Source organism: Rhinoraja longicauda, chromosome 9, assembly GCF_053455715.1.
Source record: "Rhinoraja longicauda isolate Sanriku21f chromosome 9, sRhiLon1.1, whole genome shotgun sequence".
Taxonomy (NCBI): domain Eukaryota; kingdom Metazoa; phylum Chordata; class Chondrichthyes; order Rajiformes; family Arhynchobatidae; genus Rhinoraja; species Rhinoraja longicauda.
The window spans coordinates 38560439-38586908 of record NC_135961.1 but is presented as its reverse complement, the minus strand read 5'-3'; the positions used below and the strand labels follow the sequence as shown (position 1 = coordinate 38586908).

The 26470-nt window shown below is 46.2% G+C and overlaps 1 protein-coding gene across 1 annotated transcript in view; it reads left to right on the top strand.

Moving 5' to 3' along the window:
- prkn (parkin RBR E3 ubiquitin protein ligase) overlaps nt 1-25741 on the top strand; it is a 605665-nt gene extending 579924 nt beyond the window's left edge. The window contains exons 10-12 of the mRNA XM_078405212.1: nt 4869-4955; nt 18822-18939; nt 23547-25741. Of these exons, the coding sequence (XP_078261338.1) occupies nt 4869-4955; nt 18822-18939; nt 23547-23656 (315 nt within the window). The 3' untranslated portion in view covers nt 23657-25741. The remainder of the gene's footprint in view (nt 1-4868; nt 4956-18821; nt 18940-23546) is intronic.
- The last annotated feature ends 729 nt before the right edge of the window (nt 25742-26470 follow it).

Sequence of the window (26470 nt, the reverse complement as noted above, 5' to 3'; positions counted from 1 at the left end):
ACTTTCGTCTCCAAATAGCAACTGTTCCAGTCCTCTCTTCCGCCAATCTACCTCCCCCTTTATTCCCAGTCTTCTGTCCCACTCACCCTCCTCTTCTCCATCCTACTCTACCCCTGCGCATCTCCATTACGCTCTCCCCATTTCCTCCGAACCTCTTTCCCCCCACACCCTCCACACCCCCCCCCCCCCCTCCCCATCCCTCTTCCGGCCTTTACTTTCCATTTCTATAGGCACTTTCCTTCACACTTTCGACCTTTTCTCTGCCCCTACCTGTCCGTACATTCTCCCCGTGACTGTGTGGGTTTTCTCCGAGATCTTTGGCTTCCTCACACACTCCAAAGACGTACAGGTTTGTAGGTTAATTGGCTTGGTGTGCGTGTAAAATTGGCCCTAGTGTGTGAGGGGATCTCTTGTCGGTACGGAGGGTGGGCCGAAGGGCCTGTTTTCGCACTGTATCTCTAAACTAAACCCTTTCATCACACACTCTCTGAAAGTTCCGTATTAGGCCCGCGGGCCGCTGTAGGCCCCGACACTGTAGGCCAGGACAGTGCAGGCTAACGGAGCTCGTTAACGTTAACGGAGTTCGGGAAGTGGGGCAGAGTATGTTCGGGGAGCGGGGCCGAGTGTGATCGGGGAGCGGGGCCGAGTGTGTTTGGGGAGCGGGGCCGAGTGTGTTCGGGGAGCGGGGCCGAGAGTGTTCGGGGAGCGGGGCCGAGTGTGTTCGGGGAGCGGGGCCGAGTGTGTTCGGGGAGCGGGGCCGAGTGTGTTCGGGGAGCGGGGCCGAGTGTGATCGCCGAAAGGAGGTTACAGCCCGCCTCCCGGCCCGGGCGGCCGTCATTGGTGGAGCGGGAGCACATGGCCACTGGCTGGATGAGGTCACATGGGACGCGGGCGGTGACGTCACCTTGTCCCGTATTTAAGGTCCCTTTATAACATATGCTACTAGCACTAGCTTAATCGGGCCCTGGAAGTCTGATGTCACTGAATTGCTCAGTGATAGAAAGTTTGGAATTTACGAAGCATTTTAGATTGCTGAGTTGGTAAATTAATATTTATGGGCAGTTGAATGGGAATGTGACAGTGTAAGTGTCCCACTCAAACAAAGGTCTGTGCCCCTTGTAGAAATCGTTCTTGCTTCAGGACAGCATAGGCATCATCTAGTGATTGAGTCTTTCAGACACCAGGTGGCAGCAGAGAGCAGAACATTTCTTCAAAGCCCAGCAACTGCAAAGTTTCACATTTATTGAAGTTTAGAAATTGCTTCATTACCGTTTAAATCAATCACATATTTTTAAACAATTTATCAGTTATAAAATGCTGGAAAAACTGCAGAGAAGATTTACAAGGATTTGAGGGCCTGAGCAATAGGGAAAGTTTGGGCGGGGGGAGTGAGAGGTGGGGGGAGGGGGCACAGGAAAGAAAGGGGAAACACGGGGCAGTACCACCTAAAACTGGACAATACAATGTTCATACCATAGGCTTGGAAGCAAGATATTGAGAGATGTAGCTGCAATAATTTGTAAAGAGAAGAGTATCAATACTAATACAAAATACAGCAAATACAGTTCAGGGTTTTATATAAATAGTGATCAAGGTAAAACCAAAAAGATGATGTTGAATGGTACAAAACAATGGGTAACTTGAAATGGAAACAGGAATATGTAAGAAGTACCAAAGATTAGAGATATTTTCTTTGTTCGATCCATCTCTCCCTCCTTCTAAAGTCAAATTGTTCTCTCTCTCCCAGATCTGACAAAAGATCTTTAACCTGAAACATTAGCTCTGTTTTTCTTTTGTCTTCTTAGTTTGCTGTTTACAGCACTTATTTTTATTGATGGTTTCCACAGAAGTAGTACCGTTTGATGTAAAATCTTTGAACGGGGCAAGGACAATCGGGTGAGCTGATCTAAAGGAAGAAAATCACGGGGCACAATCAAAAGTATAACGAGAACACCAACATACACGTGTGAATACCATCAAACGCACCAAAGACTCTCACAGAGCACCAACAAACATTATCTGTTGCAGAGTCACAGGGAGAGATATTGGAACATCCTAACCATTGCTTGCCTCAGGGAGGGAATTCGTGGACATCTGAAATCCCAGCCACTAGTGTCTGAGTGACTATAATCCAGACAGAATTGATGGCATGCAGAGATATGTGAGGGTTGTTATACTGGCAGATATAGGGATGAAATCCAAAGGCTGGCAGCATGGTGTTCAGTGAACAATCTGGTCCTGAACTCCTCCAAAACAAAGGAACTTATAATTGACTTTAGAAAAACCAGTGGAGATTACGACCCACTCTACATCAATGGGGTCTGTGTGGAAAGGGTACCAGCTTTCAGGTTCCTGGGTACGCACATCGCAGAGGATCTTACCTGGTCTACCAACACCATCACCACAGTAAAGAAGGCACAGCAGAGACTCCACTTCCTGAGGATCCTCAGGAAAACCAACCTGCAGGAGAAGCTCATGTTGTCCTTCTATCGCTGCTCCATCGAGAGTGTGCTGGCATACTGTATAACCACATGGTATGCCAGCTGCTCAGAAAAGGACAGGAAGGCCCTTCAGAGGGTCATCACGACGGCCCAGAAGATCATCGGCTGCTCACTGCCCTCCCTGGAGCACCTGTTCAGACTACGCTGCCTCAGTAGAGCAGGCAAAATAATAAAAGATCCATCCTACCCCGGCCACCGTCTGTTTGTTCATCTGCCCTCTGGTCGACGTTTCAGGTCGATCAAATCCCGAACAAACAGACTTAAGAACAGTTTTTACCCCAGGGCCATACGAGAACTGAACACTACCTTTGCACTAGGCAACACCGTTAAAAAATCTTGTACTTAATATAATTGTATTTAATTGTATTTATGTATTTATTTGTTTTTGCATTTATTGCATATATGTTTGTACGCACCGTCAGGATTGGCTATTTTTTAATTTCGTTGTACTCGTTGCAATGACAATAAATGAATATTATTATTATTATTATTATTATTGGCGGAAGGGTAAGGCCACAGACAAATTTAAAACGAAGGATGAGAATTTAAAAACTGTGATTTAGTGAAAGAGAAGATGATGATTGGATAGGAGCAGGAGTGAATTAGGATTTGGATGCAGAGTTGAAGATCAATTCTGCTTTATATACAGGTTGGCCGTATGATACACTTGCTTCACCTTCCTGGTGAAAATGGATTCAGTCAAGTAATAAACAACACCTGGAGGAACAGAACTAGATTGATTTTGGGGGCATTGAGTATAAGAGCAGAAAGTCATGTGGCAGCTTTATAGGAATTTGGTTAGGCCACATTTGGAGTATTGCATGCAGTTCTGGTTGCCGCAATACAGGGAGGATTGACGTTTTGAAAAGGATGCAGAGGAGGTTTACCAGAATGATGCCTGGATTAGAGGATATTAGCTATAAAGAGAGATTGGACAGACGGATTGTTTTCTCTGGAACACCAGAGGCCAGTGAGGATCGGGGACAAATCATCCTCTACGATGATCCTGAACACAGGTGCTCCGCAAGGATGCATTCTCCGTTCCCTCCTTTACTCCTTGTACACCCACGACTGTACAGCCATGTACAAATATATTTAAATTTATAAATTCACAGACGACACCACCTTTGTGTGCCAGATATCAAATAATGATGAGAAGGAGTACAGGAAGGAGATTGAAAACCTCGTGACAACAACCTTTCTCTCAATGTCAGCAAAAAAAGGAGATAGTGTTCGACTTCAGGAAGCGAAGCGGTACACATACCCCAGTTTGCATTGACAGTGCTGAAGTAGAGATGGTTGAAACCTAGAAGTCAATATCACCAACAATTTCTCCTGGACATATTGAAGCAATGGCCAAGAAAGCACACCAAGGCCTCTACTTCCTTAAAAGGCTTAGGAGGTTTGGCATGTCCCCAATAGCTCTCACCAAGCTCTACAGATGCGCCGTAGAAAGCATTTTATTGGGGCGCATCACAGCATGGTTTGGGAATAGGTCCATCCAAGACCGCAGGAAATGGTGGTGAATTGTGGACATCACACAAACCAACTTCCTTTCCATTGACTCCATTTATACGTCACGCTGCCTCGCTAAGGCCACTGGCATAATCAAGGACGAGTTGTGCCCTCACCACGACCTCTTCTCCCCTCTCCCATCGGGCAAAAGGTAGAGAAGTTTTGTTACACAGAAGGTGGTATGTGCCTGGAACGTGCTGCCAGGGGTAGCAATGGAGGTAGATATAATAGTGGCGTTTAAGAGACTTTTAGATAGGGATGTAGATTACTTGCAGGCTGAGGAAATTAGTTTATCTTGGAATCATGTTCAGCACAGACATTGTGGGCCGAAGAGAATGGATCTGTATTGTTCTATGTTCTATAAGAAAATAACTGCAGATGCTGGTACAAATCGATTTATTCACAAAATGCTGGAGTAACTCAGCAGGTCAGGCAGCATCTCGGGAGAGAAGGAATGGGTGACGTTTCGGGTCGAGACCCTTCTTCAGGTTCTATGTTCTATTACTCAGTACAAAATTAAGATGAAACGTTTCTAAATTGTTCCTCGAGATACATTTAAGAAGTGGAATCACTGGAATGGCTAAGCAGAACATTATAAACGTAATAATTGTAATAATGCTACTTTTCTTGTCCTTGGTGGGTGGAGGAGAGGTGAAATTAAAAATATATGAGGAAATCCAACTACGATCGCTTGGGATCCATTAATTTCTTTGTCGGGAATAGTTTCCGCTGGCAATTAAGCCAGCAGAAACTATTCACGAAACAATGGGGAATAGGTACAACGAACAGAGTTAAATGTTTCTCCACATTGTCTGCTGCCTGCTCCTTCACACTTTATACTTTGCCTTTCAGTTTGTTTTCTGTCGTGAGTGCAAGGAGGAGTACCACGAGGGTGGGTGCTGCGGAATCCACGATACAGCCACTGCTGTGAGCCAGCAGGTGAGAGAGCAGCTTTATCAACACATTTACAAATGTTTCCTGATACTGTAAAAGCAGAGTGTTTGTCAGAGACTAACGCCAATTTAGGAATAACTATTGTTGTGTAAAACTCTGAATATGATGCAAAAAAATGCACAAGTGCTGGAGTAACTAAATTCATATGTTCATAAGTTATAGGAGCAAATTAGGCCATTCGGCCCATCAAGTCTACTCCGCCATTCAATCACGATCCATCTTTCCCTTTCAACCCCATTCTCCTGCCTTCTCCCCATAACCTCTGACACCTCAGCACATCATGCAGCATTGATGGAGGGAAAGGTCAGACAAGACATCAGGTCAGGACCCTTCTTCAGTCTGATTGTAGTAGGGAGGAGCATGTTGGAAGAGAAGTGGAGGCAGGGCAAAGCCTGGCAAGTGATGGGTGGATATCTAGATGGGTAGACAAGGGCAAGAGATGAAAAAGAGACAAAAGGTAGTGAGATGATCCAAGAAAGGGATGAGGGAAAGGGTTTGGGGGTGGGGAAGGGGAAAGGGGAGGTGGTTTGATAGTTAGCTACCTAAATATTGAAGATTTGAACGTTCATACCTTTGGGTTGTAAGCTGCCAAAGCAGAAAATGAGGAGCCGTCCCTCCAGTTTGCAAGTGGCTTCACTCAGGCAATGGAAGTGGCCCAGGACAGAAAGGCCAGTATATCAATGGGAAGGGGTTAAAATGGTTAGCGATATCTAAATACGATGGATGTGCTTATGTAATAGATCCCAGCATTGTTTTCCAGTTGTGGGAATGAGCAGGTGGAAATCATACATAGAAATATGGGCTGAAGAGCCTGTTTCCGTGCTGTATAATTCTATGATTCTACTCTAGTAACTGATTGAGTTGTTGGCCATGTATATAGTGTGTGAAGAGTTGATCATTTCTCGGTGCTTACTTTCGTTGTAGAGGCAAGTGTTGAGTTAACATCAATCTCCTCATGCCTTTGTCACACTCACCTGTAGCTCACATCCTTGCCCCACTCCAGAGCCAACTGCATCATTTTAAGGGGAGCCAAGTAATTCTCCCCCGTCTCCTGACCATTTTGATGATCACAGTTACAGAGTAAATTATAGTATAGCCTTATGCAGGAAAGAACTGCAGATGCTGGCTTAAACCGAAGATAGACACAATAATGCTGGAATAACTCAGCGGGACAGACAGCATCTCTGGAGATCAGTTCTCAACCCGAAACGTCACCCATTCCTTCTCTCCAGAGATGCTGCCTGTCCCGCTGAGTTACTCCAGCATTTTGTGTCTATCTATATTTTGTGTCTATCTATATTTTGTGTCTATCTATATTATAGCCTTGCAGCTCCACTGATCCACAATGTCTGTGTGGAGTTTGCATGTTCTCTCCATTACCGTGTGGACTTTTCCTGAGTGCTCCAGTTACCTCCCACATCTCAAAGACGTGCAGGTTGGTAGGTTAATTGCCCTCTTTGAATTACCCCAAGATGAGTGACAGAGTCTGGGGGGGGGGGGGTGACTGTGCAGGGATAAAGGATTGTATTTGCGGGAATGTTATCTGGGCATTGATAGGCATGGCGTTGGTGGTAACTCTCTTGCACTCGAGTTCAGCTGCCAAACACCTCAGCACCTGGTTATGTCGCCAGGTGTATCTGCCTTGTGTTAGGCTGGCCTTACAACCGACCAGGATGTGCCTGAGGTTTGCTGGAACTGCACACAGGGGGCAGGCTGGATCCTCTCCCAGCCAAAGATTTAGGTTTGTGGGAGAGGGAAGGACATCATATGTGGCTCTGATAATAAAGCTCAACATACTTGACTCCATGCTCCACAGCTCACTCCATGTGATCTTCCACCTCTCAATGCCATCCCACCTCATCCAGCGGTCTTGCTTGGCTTGGGATATGGCTTTGGCACACCTGGCTGCTTCTTCTTGGCGGCGCACCTCCTCCACCACCAGGTGCCGACGTTCAGCTGGAGTAGCCTTTTGCCAGGAAGCTTTCATTGCTCCCAGGCCAAAGCCCCCTCGGCCTTGTTGGACATGGCCCACTATGTCCCGGTGTCGGACGGCGGATTTTGCGTCCAGTACCACTGCTGCTGGAGTCCATTTCCTCCCTGTTGCTAGGGTTGGAGCGACACCTCTAACTATTGGGTCCCGGGATTCTGTTAGTGCATGTCCAGCCTTGCTTTGGCGCATTTGTATTCCTCCACCAGGCTTGAGACTGGCAGTGAGAGGGCTCCATTTCCATAGAGTCCTATGCTGCTGAGGCATCTCGGTAGCCCAAGCCACTTCCTCACTTGTGAGTTCACCAGTCTCTCCAGCTGGTTGACATGGGATAAAGTGACCTCATAGATGGTAATTGGCCACATGAGTCGGGGCAGCAGACTGAATTGAAGGCACCAAAGCTTCAGCTTCCCTGATAGAGCAGTGTTGTTGATTTGCTTGAGGCCACTGATTGTATCCTGCCTGAGTTGTTCCACCTGCTCTGCGTCCTTGAAGTGTGCGGTGTACCATCGCCCAAGGCTTTTGACAGGCTTCTCCAGGACAGTTGGTATTGTCTCGTTATTGATGCAGAACCTTTCGTCAGTGAGCCACCCTTTGACGATGGAAATACTGCAGGATTTGCTGGGTTTAATCTCCATTCATGACCATTTGATGTTTTCCTGGAGTTTATCCAGCAGGCAATTGGTGCATGCTTTTGTTGTTGTTATTGTGGTCATGTCATCCATGTACGCCCTGATTGGAGGAAGACGCAGCCCACTCTTCAAGCATTCCCCTCCGACTGCCCATCGTGATGCTCGAATGATTAACTCCATTGCCATGGTGAAAACCAGAGGAGAAATGGTACAGCCCGCCATGATGCCTACCTCAAGGTGCTGCCAGGCAGTGGTGTTGTCCTGTGTTGTGATGCAGAACTGGAGGTCCTGGAAGTAAGCTTTTACCAGCTTTGTGATGACCTCTGGGGCCTGGAAGAAGTTAAAAGCTGCCCAAAGAACCTCGTGGGGCACCGAACCAAAGGCATTGGCTAGATCTAAGAAAACCACATGCAGATCTCTCTTTTCTTTCTTGGCAGTTTGTATCTGGTGCCAGATGACGTTTGCATGTTCCAGACATCCTGAGAAACCACGTACCCCTGCTTTCTGCACTAACGTGTCAATGAAGTTGTTGCTCTGCAAAAACGCTGAGAGTCTTTGGGCCACAACACCAAAGAAGATCTTTCCTTCCGCATTCAGAAGGCTGATCTGGCGGAATTGACTAATGGTTGAGGAGTTCTTTTCTTTGGGAATTAGGATCCCTCCTGCCCTTCGCCATGCCTTAGGTATGATTCCTTTCCCCCATGCCACTTTCATTAACTTCCAGAGGTATTTCAGGACACCAGTGGTGTTCTTATAGAGCCTGTATGGAATGCCATTGGGCCCTGGGGCTGATGCTGATCTTGTCCGTTTAACTGTGTTCTCCACCTCCTTCCATGTAGGAGGCCTTGTGTCCATCTGGTGCTCAGGTGGGTGAATAGGTGGCATGTCGTCTGGAATGGTGACTGGCTCTTGCCTCAGGTTGTCGGAGTACGTCTTCCTCAGGTGCTCCTCCAGTTCCCTTACAGGTACTCTCAGGATCCCGCTCTTCTCCTTGACAAAGAGGCTTTTGACAAACTTATATGGATCTCTGTAAAAGCTTGTCCTCGCCCGTTCTTTCTTCTTGTGTTGCTTTCTCAGGCATTCTGCTATTCGCAGGATTGCCAGGCGCTGCTTTACTTCTGCCTGCAGTGCCTCGAGTCCTTTCCTTTCTGCCTCTGTGGCCTTCCTCCACTGTTTTCTCAGCTGCCTCCTTTCCTTCACCAGTCTTTTTTATCTCCTGCTGCCTCCTAGACTTGTACAGGAGTGATAGTTCCTTCTCATAGAGTCATAGAGTCATAGAGTCCTACAGCACAGAAAGAGGCCCTTCGGCCCATCGTGTCCGTGCCGCCCGTTACCAAACACAGTCTAATTTTAATCCCATTTTCCCGCATTTGGACCTTAGCCCTGAATGTTGTAGCATTGCAAGTGCCCATCCAAATGCCTCTTAAACGTTGTGAGTGTTCCCGCCTCCACCACCACCCCAGGCAGTGAGTTCCAGACTACAACCACCCTCTGGGTGAAAAAGTTCTTTCTCACATCCCCCGAAACCTCCCTCCCCTTACCCTGTATCTATGTTGTTGAACCTTCCACCAGTGGAAGAAGTTCCCCGCCATCTACCTTATCTATGCCCCTCATGATCTTGTACACCTCGATCATGTCCCCTCTCAGCCTTCTCTGCTCCAGGGAAAACAACCCCAGTCTGCTCAGTCTCTCCTCATAGCCGAGGCCCTTCATCCCTGGCAGCATCCTGGTGAATCTCCTCTGCACCCTCTCCAAAGCGATCACATCCTTTCTATAATGTGGTGACCAGAACTGTACACAATACTCCAGCTGTGGCCTCACCAGTGTTCTGTACAATTCCATCATTACCCCCCTCTTTTATATTCAATGCCCCGGCTAATGAAGGCCAGTAACCCATATGCCTTTTTGACCACCCTGTCCACCTGTCCTGCTGCCTTCAAGGACTTGTGTATCTGTACTCCAAGGTCCCTCTGTACCCCTGTCTTCCCTAGGGTCCTTCCATTCATGGTGTACTCCCTTTCCAAGTTATTCCTGCCAAAGTGCATCACCTCGCACTTTTCAGGATTAAATTCCATCTGCCACTGCTCCGCCCATCTGACCATCTCATCTATATCTTCCTGCAGCTTGCAGATCCCTTCCTCGCTATTCACCACCCCCCCTAACTTTGTGTCATCTGCAAACTTGCTGATCATGCCCTGTACATTGACATCCAGATCATTAATGTAGATTACAAACAGTAAGGGACCCAACACCGATCCCTGCGGCACCCCACTGGACACCGGCCTCCAGTCACAGAAGCAACCTTCTACCATCACCCTCTGCCTTCTGTCACTAAGCCAGTTTTTTATCCATTTTGCCAAGGTGCCCTGGATCCCATGGGCTCTTACCTTCTTGACTAGTCTCCTGTGTGGGACCTTGTCAAAAGCCTTACTGAAATCCATGTATACCACATCCACTGCACTACCCCCATCTACCTCCTTGGTCACCCCTTCAAAAAATTCAATCAAGTTAGTCAGACACGACGTTCCATTAACAAAGCCATGTTGACTATCCTTAATTAACCCTCGATCCTCCAAGTGAAGACTGATTCTGTCCCTCAGAATCTTTTGTAGCAGCTTCCCACCACCGATGTCAGACTCACCGGCCTGTAGTTCCCAGGTTTATCCCTACTGCCCTTTTTAAATAATGGCACCACATTAGCTATCCTCCAGTCCTCCGGTACATCCCCTGTTGCAAGAGAGGCTCTGAAAATTTGTGCCAGAGCCCCCGCAATCTCCTCCCTTGCCTCTCTCAGCATCCTGGGATACATCTCGTCAGAGCCCGGAGACTTATCCACTTTTAAGCCTGCCAGAGCCTCCAGCACCGCCTCCCTGTCAATAGCAATATGCTCAAGAACATCACAACCCTCCTGCTCCATTTCTAAGTCCGCATCGCCCTCCTCCCTCGTAAAAACAGATGCAAAAAATTCATTTAAAACATCTCCGACATCCTCTGGCTCCACACACAGCTTTCCACTATGGTCCCTGATGGGCCCCACTCTTTCCCTCGTTATCCTCTTACCCTTGATATACTTATAGAACACTTTGGGATTTTCTTTTATTTTGCCCGCGAGTGCTATCTCATGGCCCCTTTTTGCTCTCCTAATTTATTTTTTAAGAACTGCCCTACACCTTCTGTATTCCTCTAATGATGCCTGTGCCTTAAGTTCTTTATGCCTTCCAAAAGCCCCCCTTTTTTTTCGAATCAATCCTACTATATCGTTCGACATCCAAGGTTCTTTGGACATTGTTTGTCCCACCCTTAAACTTTAGGGGAACATGCTTCCTCTGTACTTTTTCAATTATTCCTTTGAATGACTCCCACTGTTCTGATGCGGTCCTCCCCACGAGAAGCTGATCCCAGTCCACCAGGGCCAACTTCTGCCTTATCAGATTAAAATCGGCCTTGCCCCAATTTAGAAAATTTCCCTCTGGTCCCTCTTTATCCTTTTCCATTACCACCTTAAATATCACTGAATTGTGATCACTGTCACCATGTGTTCAGTAACACCTTCAATTCATCCCTCTTGCTTCCAATACTCCTTGCATTAAAATAAATGCCGTTCAGACTTGCCCTACCCCATTGTGCTGGGGCATTCTTGTTCTGCCTCCCAATCTGACCAGTTTTTTCCTCTATATTTTCCTTCTCCTCACCCCCTATACTAGCTCCATGCTGTATCTCAACCCCCTGCCAAATTAGTTTAAACCCTCCCCAACAGTGCTAGCAAACCTCCCCGCCAGGATATTGGTCCCCTTCTGGTTAAGGTGGAGACCGTCCGGCCTATACAGTTCCCACCTTTCCCAGAAACAGGCCCAATTATCCAGAAAAACAAATCCCTCCCCCCTGCTCCAACTCCTGAGCCACGCATTAAGCTGCTCTATCCTCCTATTTCTATACTCACTAGCTCGTGGCACAGGGAGTAAATCCAGAGATTACAACCTTAGAGGTCCTGCACTTCAATCCTCTACCTAGCTCCCTAAATTCTTGTTTCAGGACCTCATCCCTCGTTTTACCAATGTCGTTGGTTCCAATGTGTACAATGACCTCTGACTGGTTCCCCTCCCCCTTCAGGATGCCCTGCAGCCGTTCCCTGACATCCTTGACCCTGGCACCAGGGAGGCAACAGACCATCCTGGAGTCACGTCTATGGCCACAGAAACGCCTATCTGCTCCCCTTACGACAGAATCCCCTACCACTATTGCACGCACACTCTCCGCTTCCCCCACCGGCTGAACAGCAGTAGCACCCACGGTGCCCGGAGGTTGGCCACTGCTACCTTCCCCTGGTAGGCCATTCCCCCCAACAGTATCCAAAACGGTATACCTGCTTGTGAGGGGGATGTCCACAGGGGTACCCTGCTCTACCTGCCTTACCTTCCTATTCTTTCTGATGGTCACCCATTTCCCTTCTACCTGTACACCCCTAGGCTGCGGTGTGTCCAGCTCCCTAAAGGAGTAGTCCACACTCCTCTCAGCGAATGCTCCATAACTCGTCCACCCTCAGCTCCAGTGCCGCAATGCGGTCAGTAAGTAGCTGAATGTGGACACATTTCCCACATACGTGGTTGTCAGGGGTGTCATTAGACTCCCTGATTTCCCACATACTGCAGGAGGAGCAAATGACCTCTGTTTCTGTTCCCCAAATCTCTCCACCCCATAGTTGTATATGGTGTCTCCCATCTTCTCCAGTTATCTTTCTACACATCCCTTCAATCCTTCCAGAAGATGGACGAGGTCAGTGTTAATGGTCTCCCACTCTTTCCTCTGGCAGGATTTAGGCCACAAGATTTGAGGCTTTTTTCCTTCCCACAACTTTATGGGTCTAGGTCAGGAGCCAAGTAGCCCTGATGAAATCTAAACCAGGCAATGGCGAGAGGACCATTTGATAACACTGCCAACCACACCTCCATGACGTGGCTGATGAGTGGACTGCTTCTGTGGTAATGATCCAAATGGCTTGGTGCTGCTCTTTGGGAATGGGGCATAGCTGGGCAATCTCTCACATTACAGGGTACACGTTAAAACTATCGTACTCAAGATTAACCATACTGTCAAATATATAAGCTCAAAAATGATAGTGCTAAATTTTAAAGGAGATATACAGGGCCAGATTGTTTTACACATAGGGTAGTGGATGCCTGGAACATGTTGCTAGGGGTGGTGGTGGAGACAGCTTTGATAGTGGCATTTAAGTGACTTTTGGATAGGCACATAGATATGCAGGGAATGGCGGAAAATGGATTATATGTTGGCTGATAAGAGTTTAACGGCATAAAATCCGGCAGAGATATGGTGGGCCGAAGGGCCTGTTTTTATGATGTACTGTTCTTTATTCAGTTTCATCTGCGGTTTGTTGATACTGCAACAATGAGCACGGTAACATTTGCTAATAGTGGGAAGATGCAGACTGGTTCCTCTTTATCAGTTTGGATCAACTTGCCGACTTGGCTGTATGCAGACATGTCAGGGCAGGCAGAGAGCAAAGGTAGAATTAACGAGTGAGTCAGATGGACTACACCCACCAGCTGTGAGCAGCTTCCTCAAATGCCTTTGGCAATCGTGTTGAAATAATCACAGCCCTTGCCCTTCGACGTTGCTTTTTCAATCTCTGAATAAAAAGCCTTCACTTTATCTATATCTATATCTATATGAATCTATGTCTCTTTCTATATCTATTACTAAAACTCTCATCTTGTTTGTTCCCCACTTCCTGTATGTTTGTTCCCCGTTTGTGCTGTATGTTTGTCGTGTAGTTGTTTCTTTGTGCGGTTTTCATCCGGAGAAAAACAGTACATGATAGCGTGACAATTTTAGGCCCACCCTACTCACCATTCCTCCGCCGACTGACTACACCGACTTTTGTTACTTTTTAAAAACAATTTACTTCATAAACTTTAACAAATGCACTCCCCCCGGGAAGTGGAAGGGTCGGCGCTCGTCCCAGCGTGCCACGTGCCTGACCTTCCTCCCGTGGTGCAACGCGGCGGCAGAGGGTCCAACATGATGGCTGTCGCCGTCGCTCGCCGCCGATCTCAGCGCACTGGACGCATGGGGCCGAGCTCAGTGGCTTTTCCCTGTCCCTCCTCGCCCGCCCACATACGCTGGGGACTCTTCCCACTCGGCAACGGCTCCACGGGTTGCCGGGCCTGCAGGTTCGTCAGTTGTGGGACAGTTGCCCGGCCCACAGGAGGGGCCTGCAGGAGAAACGGGGCAGAGGTCAGTGCCTTTTCCCTGTCCCCCCTCGCCCACCCATGGTCCCGGGGGACACTCCCTGGACCCATGGGCCCAACAACCTCTCCTCCCCACTCCCCTCTCCCCTCCCCCCTCAACCCCCCTCATCCCCCCCTCCTCCCCTCCCCTCACTCACCCACTTGATACCCCCTGAACCCCCCTTATCCCTTTCCCTCCCCCCCACTCACCCACTTCATCCCCCTCAACCCCCCTCCTACCCACCTCCACTCACCCACTCCATCCTTCCTCAACCCCCCTTATTTCCCCCCCCTCACCCCCCCCCCCCCCCCTCCCTCTGCCACGGGCCACAGCAGCAATGGGTGCATACCCGTCTAGTGTATAATAAAACGGAACTACAGATGCTAGTTTATACCAAAGATAGAAGCAAAGTGCTGGAGTAACTCGGCAGGTCAGGCATCTCTGGAGAAAATGGATAGTTGACGTTTCAGGTCGGGACCCTTCTTCAAGACTGATTGTAGTTTAGGTTCTACTTTGCGTTCCCTGGTCTAGGAGAACTGTACATCTAAAAAAAAGAGTTGTGAGCATTTCCCGCTTTCTACCTTGTTATACAGTGCCCTCCATACTGTTTGGGACAAAGACCCATCATTTATTTATTTGCCTCTGTACTCCACAATTTGAGATTTGTAATAGAAAAAATCACATGTGGTTAAAGAGCACATTGTCAGATTTTAATAAAAGCCATTTTTATACATTTTGGTTTCACCATGTAGAAATTAAAGCAGTGTTTATACATAGTCCCCCCATTCCAGGGCACCCATAATGTTTGGGACACATGGCTTCACAGGCGTTTGTAATTGCTCTGGTGTGTTTAATTGCCTCCTTAATTGTAAACAGAAACTTAATTATCAGAAAAAGCAAATGATATGTACCACATTTACTTATCACGTTCAAATTAACTGTATGTAATTCTAATAATTACGAACATCGAACTGATTGATAGCAATATCAACAGCCAGCGGCAACATACCCACAACCATACTCTCCTGTCTAATATAATACCTCACAGATTTATAATGCCTTAACTGTCTCCCAAGGGTTGTTATGGTCAACCATGTGAAACAAAACACACCTGGCTGCAGTCAGTGACTAAAAGACTCCCATTTGGATAAGGTTGTCCTTGGAGGTATTGACACAGTGTGCCTCTGATAAATCAATGATCATGGGTGGACCCACACAAAGTTGCCATCATTTTACAATCTAGCCAGATCTCAGACCTAGTTCCCAGTTAGCTGTTTATTACATTGAGATCTTGTGGCACAAATTGAAAAAGCCTGACTTTCCCCTCACAAGCAGAAATTCATTTGCTCACTATTCACTTATTCCCTCTTTCTGGAACCTTGCTCTGTGGACATAAAAGGCAACTGCAATAATTTGGGTTAATTCCTGATTGATTTGTATTGCTTGCTTGGATTCCACAGGGATTTGGTGCTTTGTGGACTTGCGAGCAGTGGTACATAGAACATAGAACAGTACAGCACAAGAGCAGGCCATTCGGCCCACAATGCCTGTGCCGAACATGATGCCAATACCAACTCTTATTTGCCTGCACATAATCCATATCCCTCCATTCAATTCCGTATAAGGAAGTTGCACGAACTAGTTAGGTATAGGTTTAGGTTTATTATTGTTACATGGTAAGTGTAAGCTTTTGTTTTGCATGCTATCCAAACAGATCACATATTCTATACATAAATACAATCAAGCCAAACTCAAGTACAATAGGTAGAGCAAAGGGGAAGATACAACATTCAGATATAGTTCCCAGCATTGTAGTGTAGTGTATCAGTTCTGTTTGCTTCGGAATGAGCTTAGAAGGTAGCCTAGCTGGGGGAATGACCTGAGGCTCTGTAAACTATTCTTCCTGAAGTTCGTTGAGGAACAGTGCTTGGGTCTAAAGAAGGGGCAAGACACTGAATCCACACCTGTCCATGTTCTCCCGGGATGCTGCCTGACCTGCTGAGTTAATCCAGCACTTTGGGACTTCTCCTGCCTTCAATCCCAGTTATAACATGATCTCTTGCCCCTCACCCCATTCTTCTCCCCATCACATGTTGCGGAAAGACCATTCACTTTGCAACTTTGCCATTTTATCAGTCCTCCAGATGAAGTTTGGCTTAAAGATTCATCATGGAAACAGGCCCTTTAGCTGACTGGGTCTATGTGAACCATTGATCACCCATTCACACTAGTTCTATGATATCCCACTTTCTCATCCACTCCTTATACACTGGGCATGATTTTACAGAGGTCAATGAACCTACGAACCCACACCTTCTTTGTAGGAGGAAGCCGAGGCACCTAGAGGAAAACTACATGTTGACAGGGAGAACATTGGATAGGAAAGATGTCACACATGGGCCAAATGCAGGCAAATGGGACTGGCTTAGATGGGGTATTTTGAGCGGATTGGACAAGTTGGCCCAAAGGGATTGTTATCACACTTATTGTTATGTCTCTATGAACTTCTAGTAACACATCCACTCTAATACAAAACCTGACTGTTCCAATGTCTTTATTACTGCCAAACTCAGCCTCTCCCTGACTTAATCTGCTTTCAAAACCTTTATCCATGTCAATGTTCAAAAGCAGCTTTGTCCCATCAATCATCAGGCTCTCAAAACACACAGCACAACCCTAACCACAACCTTGCTTCAGCAACCAAATATCATGGACTTTGTTTTGGTTGCACTATGTATTCTGGTTTGCACACTGTTCTGGTTACCAAGTTTTACTAATAATTTATTGCATAATTGATTGTTGTATATTTATTTGCAGTATTATTGTATTAATGTGCCTGTAAAGCTGCAGCAAGTAAGAATTTGATTGTTCCATTATTAGCACATATGACAATTAAACCTTCTTGACTTGAGTCATCAGCAGTCCAGAGGTCTCTTGGCTGGCTGCCATTACTCCACCTTACATAAACATGAGCTCCACTCTACTGTTGTTATACCAACCTCACTGACCAGCATAACCACCTGCTTCGGCAACACCTACACTCTGCAGTCCTTATCTCTGCTTTCCAATCTCTCCCACATTACCCTGCCCCATCCTCTACCCTCCAGGATTTCTGAGCTTCTGCAACTCTGACCATATGCGCATCCTCAATTTTAATTCCTCTTCCATTGGGGTCCACACCTTCAAACTATTAAGCTCCAAAGTTCTGGGGTCATCACCAAATCCCTCCCTCATGACCCAAGTCTGAGATCAAGAGTTTTAGATTGTTTACCAAGGGTAGGGGAATCAAGAGCCAGAGGTCATAGATTTAAAGTGAGAGATACCTGAGGGGCAACTTCATCACACAGAGGGTGGTGGGTATATGGAACGCATTGCCAGAAGAGGTAATTGAGACAGGTACTATAACAACATTTAAAGGACGAGTGTCAGGGGTTATGGGGCGAAGGCAGGAGAATGGGGTTAGGAGGGATAGATAGATCAGCCATGATTGCATGGCGGAGTAGACGATGAGCCGAATGGCCTAATTCTGCTCCTATCACTTATGATCTTATGACATTTGGACAAGGACATAGACAAGAAAGGTTTAGAAGGATATGGGCCAAACATGGGCAAATAGAACTAGCATAGACAGAGCATCTTGGTTGACATACACGTTGGGCCGAAGGGCCTATTTCCGTGCTGTATGTCTCTATGACTCTATTAGTACTACATTTCCTTTAGTAACTCTGTGTCAATTCTTGTGTGCTAATGTTCATTGAAGAGCCTGGCGCAACTTTAAAGTTTGAAATGTTATGCCAATGAAAGTTATTATTCAGACAGGAGTGACTACATTGGCCAAATAGATTTAAGATTCCTGGTTAACTAAAATTAGATTCTGAATGCGAAAGCTGGGAAAAAAGACACAAAGTGCTGGAGTAACTCAGTGGGTCAGGCAACATCTGCGGAGAACATGGATAAGTGACAGAAACCAACATCTGCAGTTCCATGTTTCTGTCAAGGCAGTATTTTAACTTGTGGTCTTCTGGCTCTAATCACAAGCCTCTGGGATCACTATTTCATAAGGCCACACAACAACACCCCTCGCATCTGGCTGCTCTATTTCAGAAACATTAGCATTTCACCAATTCTAAGACCCATCATGATCCCAGGATGAATTTCCATCATCAAATTAATTGAAACTTTGAGTTCCTCTCTGGAGCAGACCCAGCCAATCACCGTGACAGGCCTCAAATGTTTAGTTTACTTTAGAGATACAGCATGGAATCAGGCCCTTCGGCCCACCGGGTTCATATTGATCATCGATTACCAGTTCACACTAGTTCTATGTTATTCCACCTCATTCATTCCTTACACAATAGGGACAATTTTACAGAGGCCAATTAACCTACAAACCCGTACGTCATTGAGATGTGGGAGGAAACCGTAGCACCCAGAGGAAACCCAGGCAGTCACAGGGAAAATATGTACACTCCACACAGACAGCACCCAGGGTCAGGATCGAACCTGGGTATCTGCTGCAGTGAGGCAGCAGCACTGTCAGCTGCACCGCCGTACTGCCCTAATCCCTCTAGGTCATCACCATTGCATGAAGGTCCCGGGACTCCTTGTTGAACAGCACCATGACTTCACTGCTCTGAATGCAACAGGGCAAGAAGGGTCACTGTCTCGTTCTTAAATGCAATAAATGCCGACCAGTGCAGCAAAGCTCAAATCACAAAGAGGATTTATATTAACAATGGGTTAAGATGGCTAGTAGCCAAATTGCTTGCTGATTATGTACTGGGCTCATCAATGAATAGAAGGCCTTTGATCAAGGTACCAGAGGGTGACTGGTTCCCATGGAACTATAGACCCTGCAAGCAGTCGGTGCCTTCAGGACAGGAGCAGAAAAGAAATCAGTTTCATGTTTTTTTTCTTAATGCGCGAACAAATTTGAGGATTGAATGCAGTGGTATAATGACTTATTTATTCTCTCATTTGTAGCATTTCGTTGTCAACGAACAAGCTGCCCAACGAGCGCGCTGGGAAGAGGCTTCAAGGCAAACCATCAAGGAAACAACGAACCCTTGTCCCAAGTGCCAAGTACCAGTGGAGAAAAACGGTCTATCTGACAAACTTTGAGCTGACTTAATAATAATGCAACCTTATACATTGACACGAAATATCAGCTACAGAAATAAGAGTACTGCAAAAACATATTAATAAACTTTATATAGTCATAGAGCTATTCAGCACACAGACCCTTCGGTCCATCTTGTTCATGCCAACAAGGTTGACCTACGGGTCATTCCATTTGCCAGCATTTGACCCATAGCCCTCTTTTAAACCCTATCCATATATCTATGCATATGGCTTTTAAAAGTCATCATCATATCGCATCTATAGCTTCCTATGGAGCTCATTCCAGTTATAGACTATCCCCACTGCGAAAAAGTTTCCCCTGAGGTCCCTCGAAAATCTCTCCCTACTCAATTTGTCTATGCCATCTGGTTTTAGAATCCTCTATCTTGGGATAAAGACTACGAGCGTTCACTTTATCCATGCCCCTCATGATCTTGTACACCTCAGCCTCCTACACTCCAAAGACAATGCCCCAGCCTATCATGATTACTTGCCGTCCAAGACACCAAAATAGTAGTCCACCTGAAGTGCCAAATAAACATTGTATCTATGCAATACGATGGTACAGTGGCGCAGCTGGTGGAGCTGCTGCCTCACAGTGCCAGAGACACGGATTCAATCCTGACTTGGGTGCTACCTACACATTCTCTCTGTAACCATGTGGATATCCTCCAGGTGCTCAGGTTTCCTCCCACATCCCTAAGATGTGCGAGTTTGTAGGCTCGTCGTCGTGGCTATCCCTCGAGGTCGAGGATGATGGTCTACGTTCCGATGTCAGAACGAACGAAGACGCCTGTGTGTGTGTTTGTTTAACGTGTACTTAATGTTGCACTCCAAGAAGCACACGGTCCTTCACAAATCAGTCAACTAATTCCAATGGCAAGGGAACAAAGATGATTGGAGCTGATAAATTTGTTGCAGCCTTCATCCGCCTTCACAGCCGTTGAGTTCAAGATAACTTTGTCCGCCTGGTCCGCCGTTGAGGTCTTATAGGTTGGATCCTCTGTAAATGGTCTAATTACCTTCTGTAAATGGTCCCTTTGTCCCTAGTGTGTAGGGAGTGGATGCGAAAGTGGGATAACATACAGGTATGTAGGTTAATTGGCTGGGTTAATGTAAAAATTGTCCCTAGTGGGTGTAGGATAGTGTTAATGTACGGGGATCGCTGGGCGGCACGGACTTGGAGGGCCGAAAAGGCCTGTTTCCGGCTGTATATATATGATATGATATGATAGAACTGGTGTGAACAGGTGGTCAATAGTTGGCATGAACTCGATAGGCCGAAGGGCCTGTTTCCATGCTGTATCTTCAAACTAAACCCCTTCTCCTGCCTTTAACATTGAGAACCAAATGTGAAATCTATCATTATAAACTCATGAATGAAACTGATGAACTCATGATGCAAAGGGAAACCGATTTGTAGTTGGGATTAGGGCACATTGTTGAAATGGAACTGGACATTTGCCATTTGTAAGATTTGCCTGTGTAACTTCACCCAGTCATGCTGCCTTCCTGGGATTTCTGCCAGTCTTGCTGTTAGAGGTTGGAAATGGTCATGGAAATTCTCCTCTAACCTCTTATTCTATTTCTCAACCTCACCTGACTTCAGGTTGTTTTTGCCAAAACAGAAATATGTTGCACTTGAAGTTAGTTATGTCCTTCAGCAGATTCATTAACTCCCTCACTGTTCTTTACATGGAAAGCAAAGTACTATTCTGCTGTTGCTTCTCTCTCTGCAAAGAACCCAGGAACAGGATGAAACTGCTCCTTACCTCAAGGGTCTTCTGTCATTCTGCTAAATCACGGCTGCATGATATATTAATTGTATATAGAACAGTACAGCACAGGAACATGCCCTTCAGCCCACAATGTCCATGCCGAACATGATGCCAGGTTAAACTAATCACCCTCTGACATGATCCATATCCCTCCATTCCCTCCATATCCATGTACCCATCTAAAAATCTCCTAAATGCCACATCTTCCGGCCTTGGCCATGTAACCATAATACCCTACCCTATCAAGAATCCAATACTCTCCCTCTTGAGATTTTTCATTGACCCAGCTTCAAGTGGAAAGAGTTCTTTAATTCCACTATCTTTTGTGCAAAGTGGTGTTTTCTGAAATCAACCAATAGCTTTAAAGTAATGGACAGCGTTTTGGGTCTGGACCCCTCTCCATTCCCTCCACAGATGCTGTTTGATTCACTGAGTTATAGCATGGAAGCAGGTCCTTCAGGTCCTTCAGCCCAACGCCCATGCCAACCAACATGCCCCATCTACACTAGTCCTACCTGCCTGTTTGGCCCATATCCCTCTAAGCCTATCCTATCCATGTACGTGTCCAAATGTTTTTTAAACTTTGTTGCTAATACCTGCCTTAAATACCTGCCTTAAACACCTCCTCTGGCAACTCATTCCATATACCTATCACCCTTTGTGTAAAAAGGTTGCCCCTCAGATTCCTATTAAATCTTCCCCCCACCCTCACCCCTCTCACCTTAAAAGTTCTTCCAACATTTTGCTATTTGCTCAGGATTCCAGCATCTGCCTTTTGTGTCTCCATTTTCCTCCTCAAAGTATGCTTATTTGAAGAAGTTCTCATTCTCTCCCTGATGGGAGTGCTGTGAGACCCTTTCTCACTGCTCCACCTCTGCGATTCCTGCTGCTCTCCTGCTTGTCAACCATGTTCTGACCCAGACTCGCTACTACAGCCACGTGTGTTCCCTCAACATTTGCCTTTACCGCCATCTTGTCCCCATGGCTTCCAGCTCCGTATACAGATGTCCCAGTTCGGATCCCATCAAGACCTTAGGTATCTACGTTCCATCCACCGCTTCTCGCAACAGTTCTCCCTCCGTGCACTGCATTCGACATTCTCTGCCAGCTACCTCTGGCCTTCGCTCAGTCAGTCTGAAAGAGGGTCCTGACTCGAAACGTCATCTGTTCATTCCCTCCGCAAATGTTGCCTGAGGCACTGAGTTCCTCCAGCACTTTATATGCTAGTTTTGGAATAGCCACTTGAAATCATTTCTCTCCACCTGCTGTTTCAATTTAAAAAAATTGTTTCCCATACCTCACTCAGTTGGGTTATCCAGCTAATTGTCTGTGGGTTAAGGATTGAACAATGGTCGATGAAATTCATCCTAATGATATAATCCACTTACTCCCAAAATCAATGTGAGTGCAGATACAAGAATAGATCAGAATTATTGACTTGTAAAGTCTTGAATTAGTAGCTGCTTCAAAATAATTATAATGGTTGTTAACATCAAGAAGTTCACAATAGATTAACTTGTTTCACAAAAGTTAAATATCATGATATTTAAAAAGTAAACCAAAGACTGAGAGTTTTAATCCAACCATAACTAGTGAGACCAACATTAGTCAATTTTACTTATGGGAAAATGGTGCCAATGTGTTACAAGTACCCAATTCGTTCACTTGTGTCCTTCAGATAAACAAGTCTGCCACTCCCTGCCAGTGTGCCAGGCACAATTACATTGGCACTCAATGATCTCAGAGGTAGTTTAACAGGGATTCCTTTATAATAACCCAAGGCAAGACAAGGCAGTCTTGCCCCAGTTAGCCCTGTAAACCCTTCCTCAACTCTTTCCTTAGGCATTCTGTTCCTGAATGGCTAATACATTAGGATTTGCATCACAATGTGGAAATTGGCTGAAATATTCACCCTGTCCAAGCAACCCCTTCTCTGGTCTTTGACTGAAAGACCCACCCTTGGTACCGTCAAATGATGCTTGCTCACCAATACTCAGTTCCACTTATCTCCAAACTTCAGCACAGCCTTAAACTCACATGGACATGAAACCTGAATGCCCAGAGGAGAGGAAAGGGTTGAAGAATGGAGCCCTATCCCTGCTGAGTAGGGATGCGAGAGAAGCAAACGAGTGTCACTTCAAAGCACCTATGGCAGGAAGCCCTATCCCTGCTGAGTAGGGATGCGAGAGAAGCAAACGAGTGTCACTTCAAAGCACCTATGGCAGGAATTCCACCGAGAAGCATCCTCAGAGCACCCATTTCCAGATGCTCCCTGCCTCCTGTCTCTCTTGTGCGAATGCCCAACACAGGAGCCCAGCAACGGTTCACTCCCACCCTGTGGCTCTCAACTTTCACATTGAAAGATACAACACCATGTCCACGCCGATCATCTGTCATCCGTTCACACTAGTTATATGTTATCCCACTTTCGCATCCACTCCCTACACACGAAGGGCAATTTACAGAGGCCAAATAACCTACTAACCCGCACGTCTTTGGGATGTTGGGCGGAACCCAGAGAACCCGGAGGAAACCCTTGCAGTCACAGAGGAAATGTGCAAACTCCACGCAAACAGAAACCGAGGTCCAGATCAAATCTGGGTCTTTGGTGCCATGCGGCAGAAACTCTACCAACTGCACCTCTGTGACACCCAGTTTCTAAATAAATTTCCAAACTGCCCAGTCCTCAGATGCCAAGGAAAGGAAAATCTGTCCTGACCGTCTGCTGTTAACATTACTGTTTTTTTAAATTTTATTGGCATCTCCAGTACTTGCCCCACATTCCTGATGATGTTTTTCCTTGTGACAGGAGGCTGCATGCACATGAAATGCCCCAGGACTCCCTGCCAGTTTCAGTGGTGCTGGCTGTGCAGGCAAGAGTGGAATCGCGACTGCATGGGTGACCATTGGTTCGAGTAAGCTGCACCGCAAAGGAAGAGGCCAAACGAACACAGAGACTCAGGAATCTGCTTAGATTTCATCAGAGACCAGAGACAGAGACAGGTGGATTTCAGCCTTATCGTGTGTCGGTATTCAAGACTACTTTCATTATTCGGGTAGAGGGCATAGCTTTAGTTTGAGAGTCATAAAGTTTAAAGGAGATGTGTGAGACAAATCTTTCATGCAGAGAGTGGTGAGTGTCTGGAACGTGCTGCCAGCTGTTGTAGTTTTGGTTCCAGTACTAGTTGCACATAGAACAAAGAACAATGTAGCACAGGAACAGGCCCTTCAGCCCCCTATGTCTAGTTTAGTTTGTAATTGCAGATCCACTTTTGAGACCAGCAGTGGAGTATCACCTGGCTTATGCCAATTTAACCTGCATGTCTGTCCATAACCATCAATTCTCTGTCTGTCCATGTGTTTGTACAAATGCCCATTAAACAATACTATCATATCTACATCCACCTCTTCTCTGATTGTGTTCCAGGCACCTAGAAAACTCTTTGTAAAAACTTGCTTCATAAATCTCCTTTAAACTTTCCCTCTCTCACCTTAAATCTATGCCCTCTAGTCTTTTACATTTCCCACTCTGGGAAAAGATTCTGACAATCTATCTTGTCTATATCTCTCATAATGTTATATACTTCTATCAGGTCTTCCCTCAGCCTCTGATGCTTGAGAGAAAACAATGCAAGGTTGTCCAACCGCTCTTTATAGCTATTACCCTCTAATCCAAGAATCATCCTGGTAAATCTCTTCTACGCCCTCTCCAAAGCCTCCACATCCTTCCTGTAAAGTGGCGAACAAAACTGCATGCAATACTCCAAATCAGAGTTTTATACAAAGCTCCATCAGGATTTCCCGATCTTTATACTCAACACTCAAACTGATGAAAGAAAGCATGTTGTATGTCTTCTTTGCTGCCCTATCTACTTGTGTTACCACTTTGGGGGCACGTCTCAGAAACATCTCTGCTTCTCATTCTGTGATGCCAATCTGAGGATTTTCAGGTTCCCCATGGCCTGTCCATATCTTGGACTATAGTCTAGGTCAGCGTTTTGGCCAAGTTAACAGGTTTTGTTATCCGTCATCACATGTCTCTTCTTGTCACTCAGTCAGGCTTTAATTTGTCACCAGAAAGCTCGAATTTCTCAGGTCCTCAAAGACCCATCACAATACCTCTCACAAATCACAAAACAATATATTTCTTGTGTTTCTTTGTGTCAGTGAAAGAGGCCATTCTGCCCATCAGGTCTGTACTCTCATGCTCACTAACATTCCATTCCACACCCCTCACTTGGTTCTCCTACCAAACTACCTGTACTTGGGGCAATTTTCAGTTGTCAAATTATCTAGTAACCAGCATGTCTTTAGGATGTGGGGAGAAACCAGAGCACCTGGAGGAAACCCATGTGATCCCCGCTGAAAGCACAGGAGGTCAGACAATAGACAATAGACAATAGACAATAGGTGCAGGAGTAGGCCATTCAGCCCTTCGAGCCAGCACCGCCATTCAATGCGATCATGGCTGATCACTCTCAATCAGTACCCCGTTCCTGCCTTCTCCCCATACCCCCTCAGTCCGCTATCCTTAAGAGCTCTATCCAGCTCTCTCTTGAAAGCATCCAACGAACTGGCCTCCACTGCCTTCTGAGGCAGAGAATTCCACACCTTCACCACCCTCTGACTGAAAAAGTTCTTCCTCATCTCCGTTCTAAATGGCCTACCCCTTATTCTTAAACTGTGGCCCCTTGTTCTGGACTCCCCCAACATTGGGAACATGTTATCTGCCTCTAATGTGTCCAATCCCCTAATTATATTATATGTTTCAATAAGATCCCCCCTCATCCTTCTAAATTCCAGTGTATACAAGCCCAATCGCTCCAGCCTTTCAACATACGACAGCCCCGCCATTCCGGGAATTAACCTAGTGAACCTACTCTGCACGCCCTCCATAGCAAGAATATCCTTCCTCAAATTTGGAGACCAAAACTGCACACAGTACTCCAGGTGCGGTCTCACCAGGGCCCGGTACAACTGTAGAAGGACCTCTTTGCTCCTATACTCAACTCCTCTTGTTACGAAGGCCAACATTCCATTGGCTTTCTTCACTGCCTGCTGTACCTGCATGCTTCCTTTCATTGACTGATGCACTAGGACACCCAGATCTCGTTGAACTCCCCCTCCTCCTAACTTGACACCATTCAGATAATAATCTGCCTTTCTATTCTTACTTCCAAAGTGAATAACCTCACACTTATCTACATTAAACTGCATCTGCCATGTATCCGCCCACTCACACAACCTGTCCAAGTCACCCTGCAGCCTTATTCCATCTTCCTCACAATTCACACTACCCCCCAACTTAGTATCATCTGCAAATTTGCTAATGGTACTTTTAATCCCTTCGTCTAAGTCATTAATGTATATCGTAAATAGCTGGGGTCCCAGCACCGAACCTTGCGGTACCCCACTGGTCACTGCCTGCCATTCCGAAAGGGACCCATTTATCCCCACTCTTTGCTTTCTGTCTGTCAACCAATTTTCTATCCATGTCAGTACCCTACCCCCAATACCACGTGCCCTAATTTTGCCCACTAATCTCCTATGTGGGACCTTGTCGAAGGCTTTCTGAAAGTCGAGGTACACCACATCCACTGACTCTCCCTTGTCAATTTTCCTAGTTACATCCTCAAAAAATTCCAGTAGATTTGTCAAGCATGATTTCCCCTTCGTAAATCCATGGTTTGAATGTTGGTTGCTGGAGCTGCGAGGAACCAATTCTACTGACTG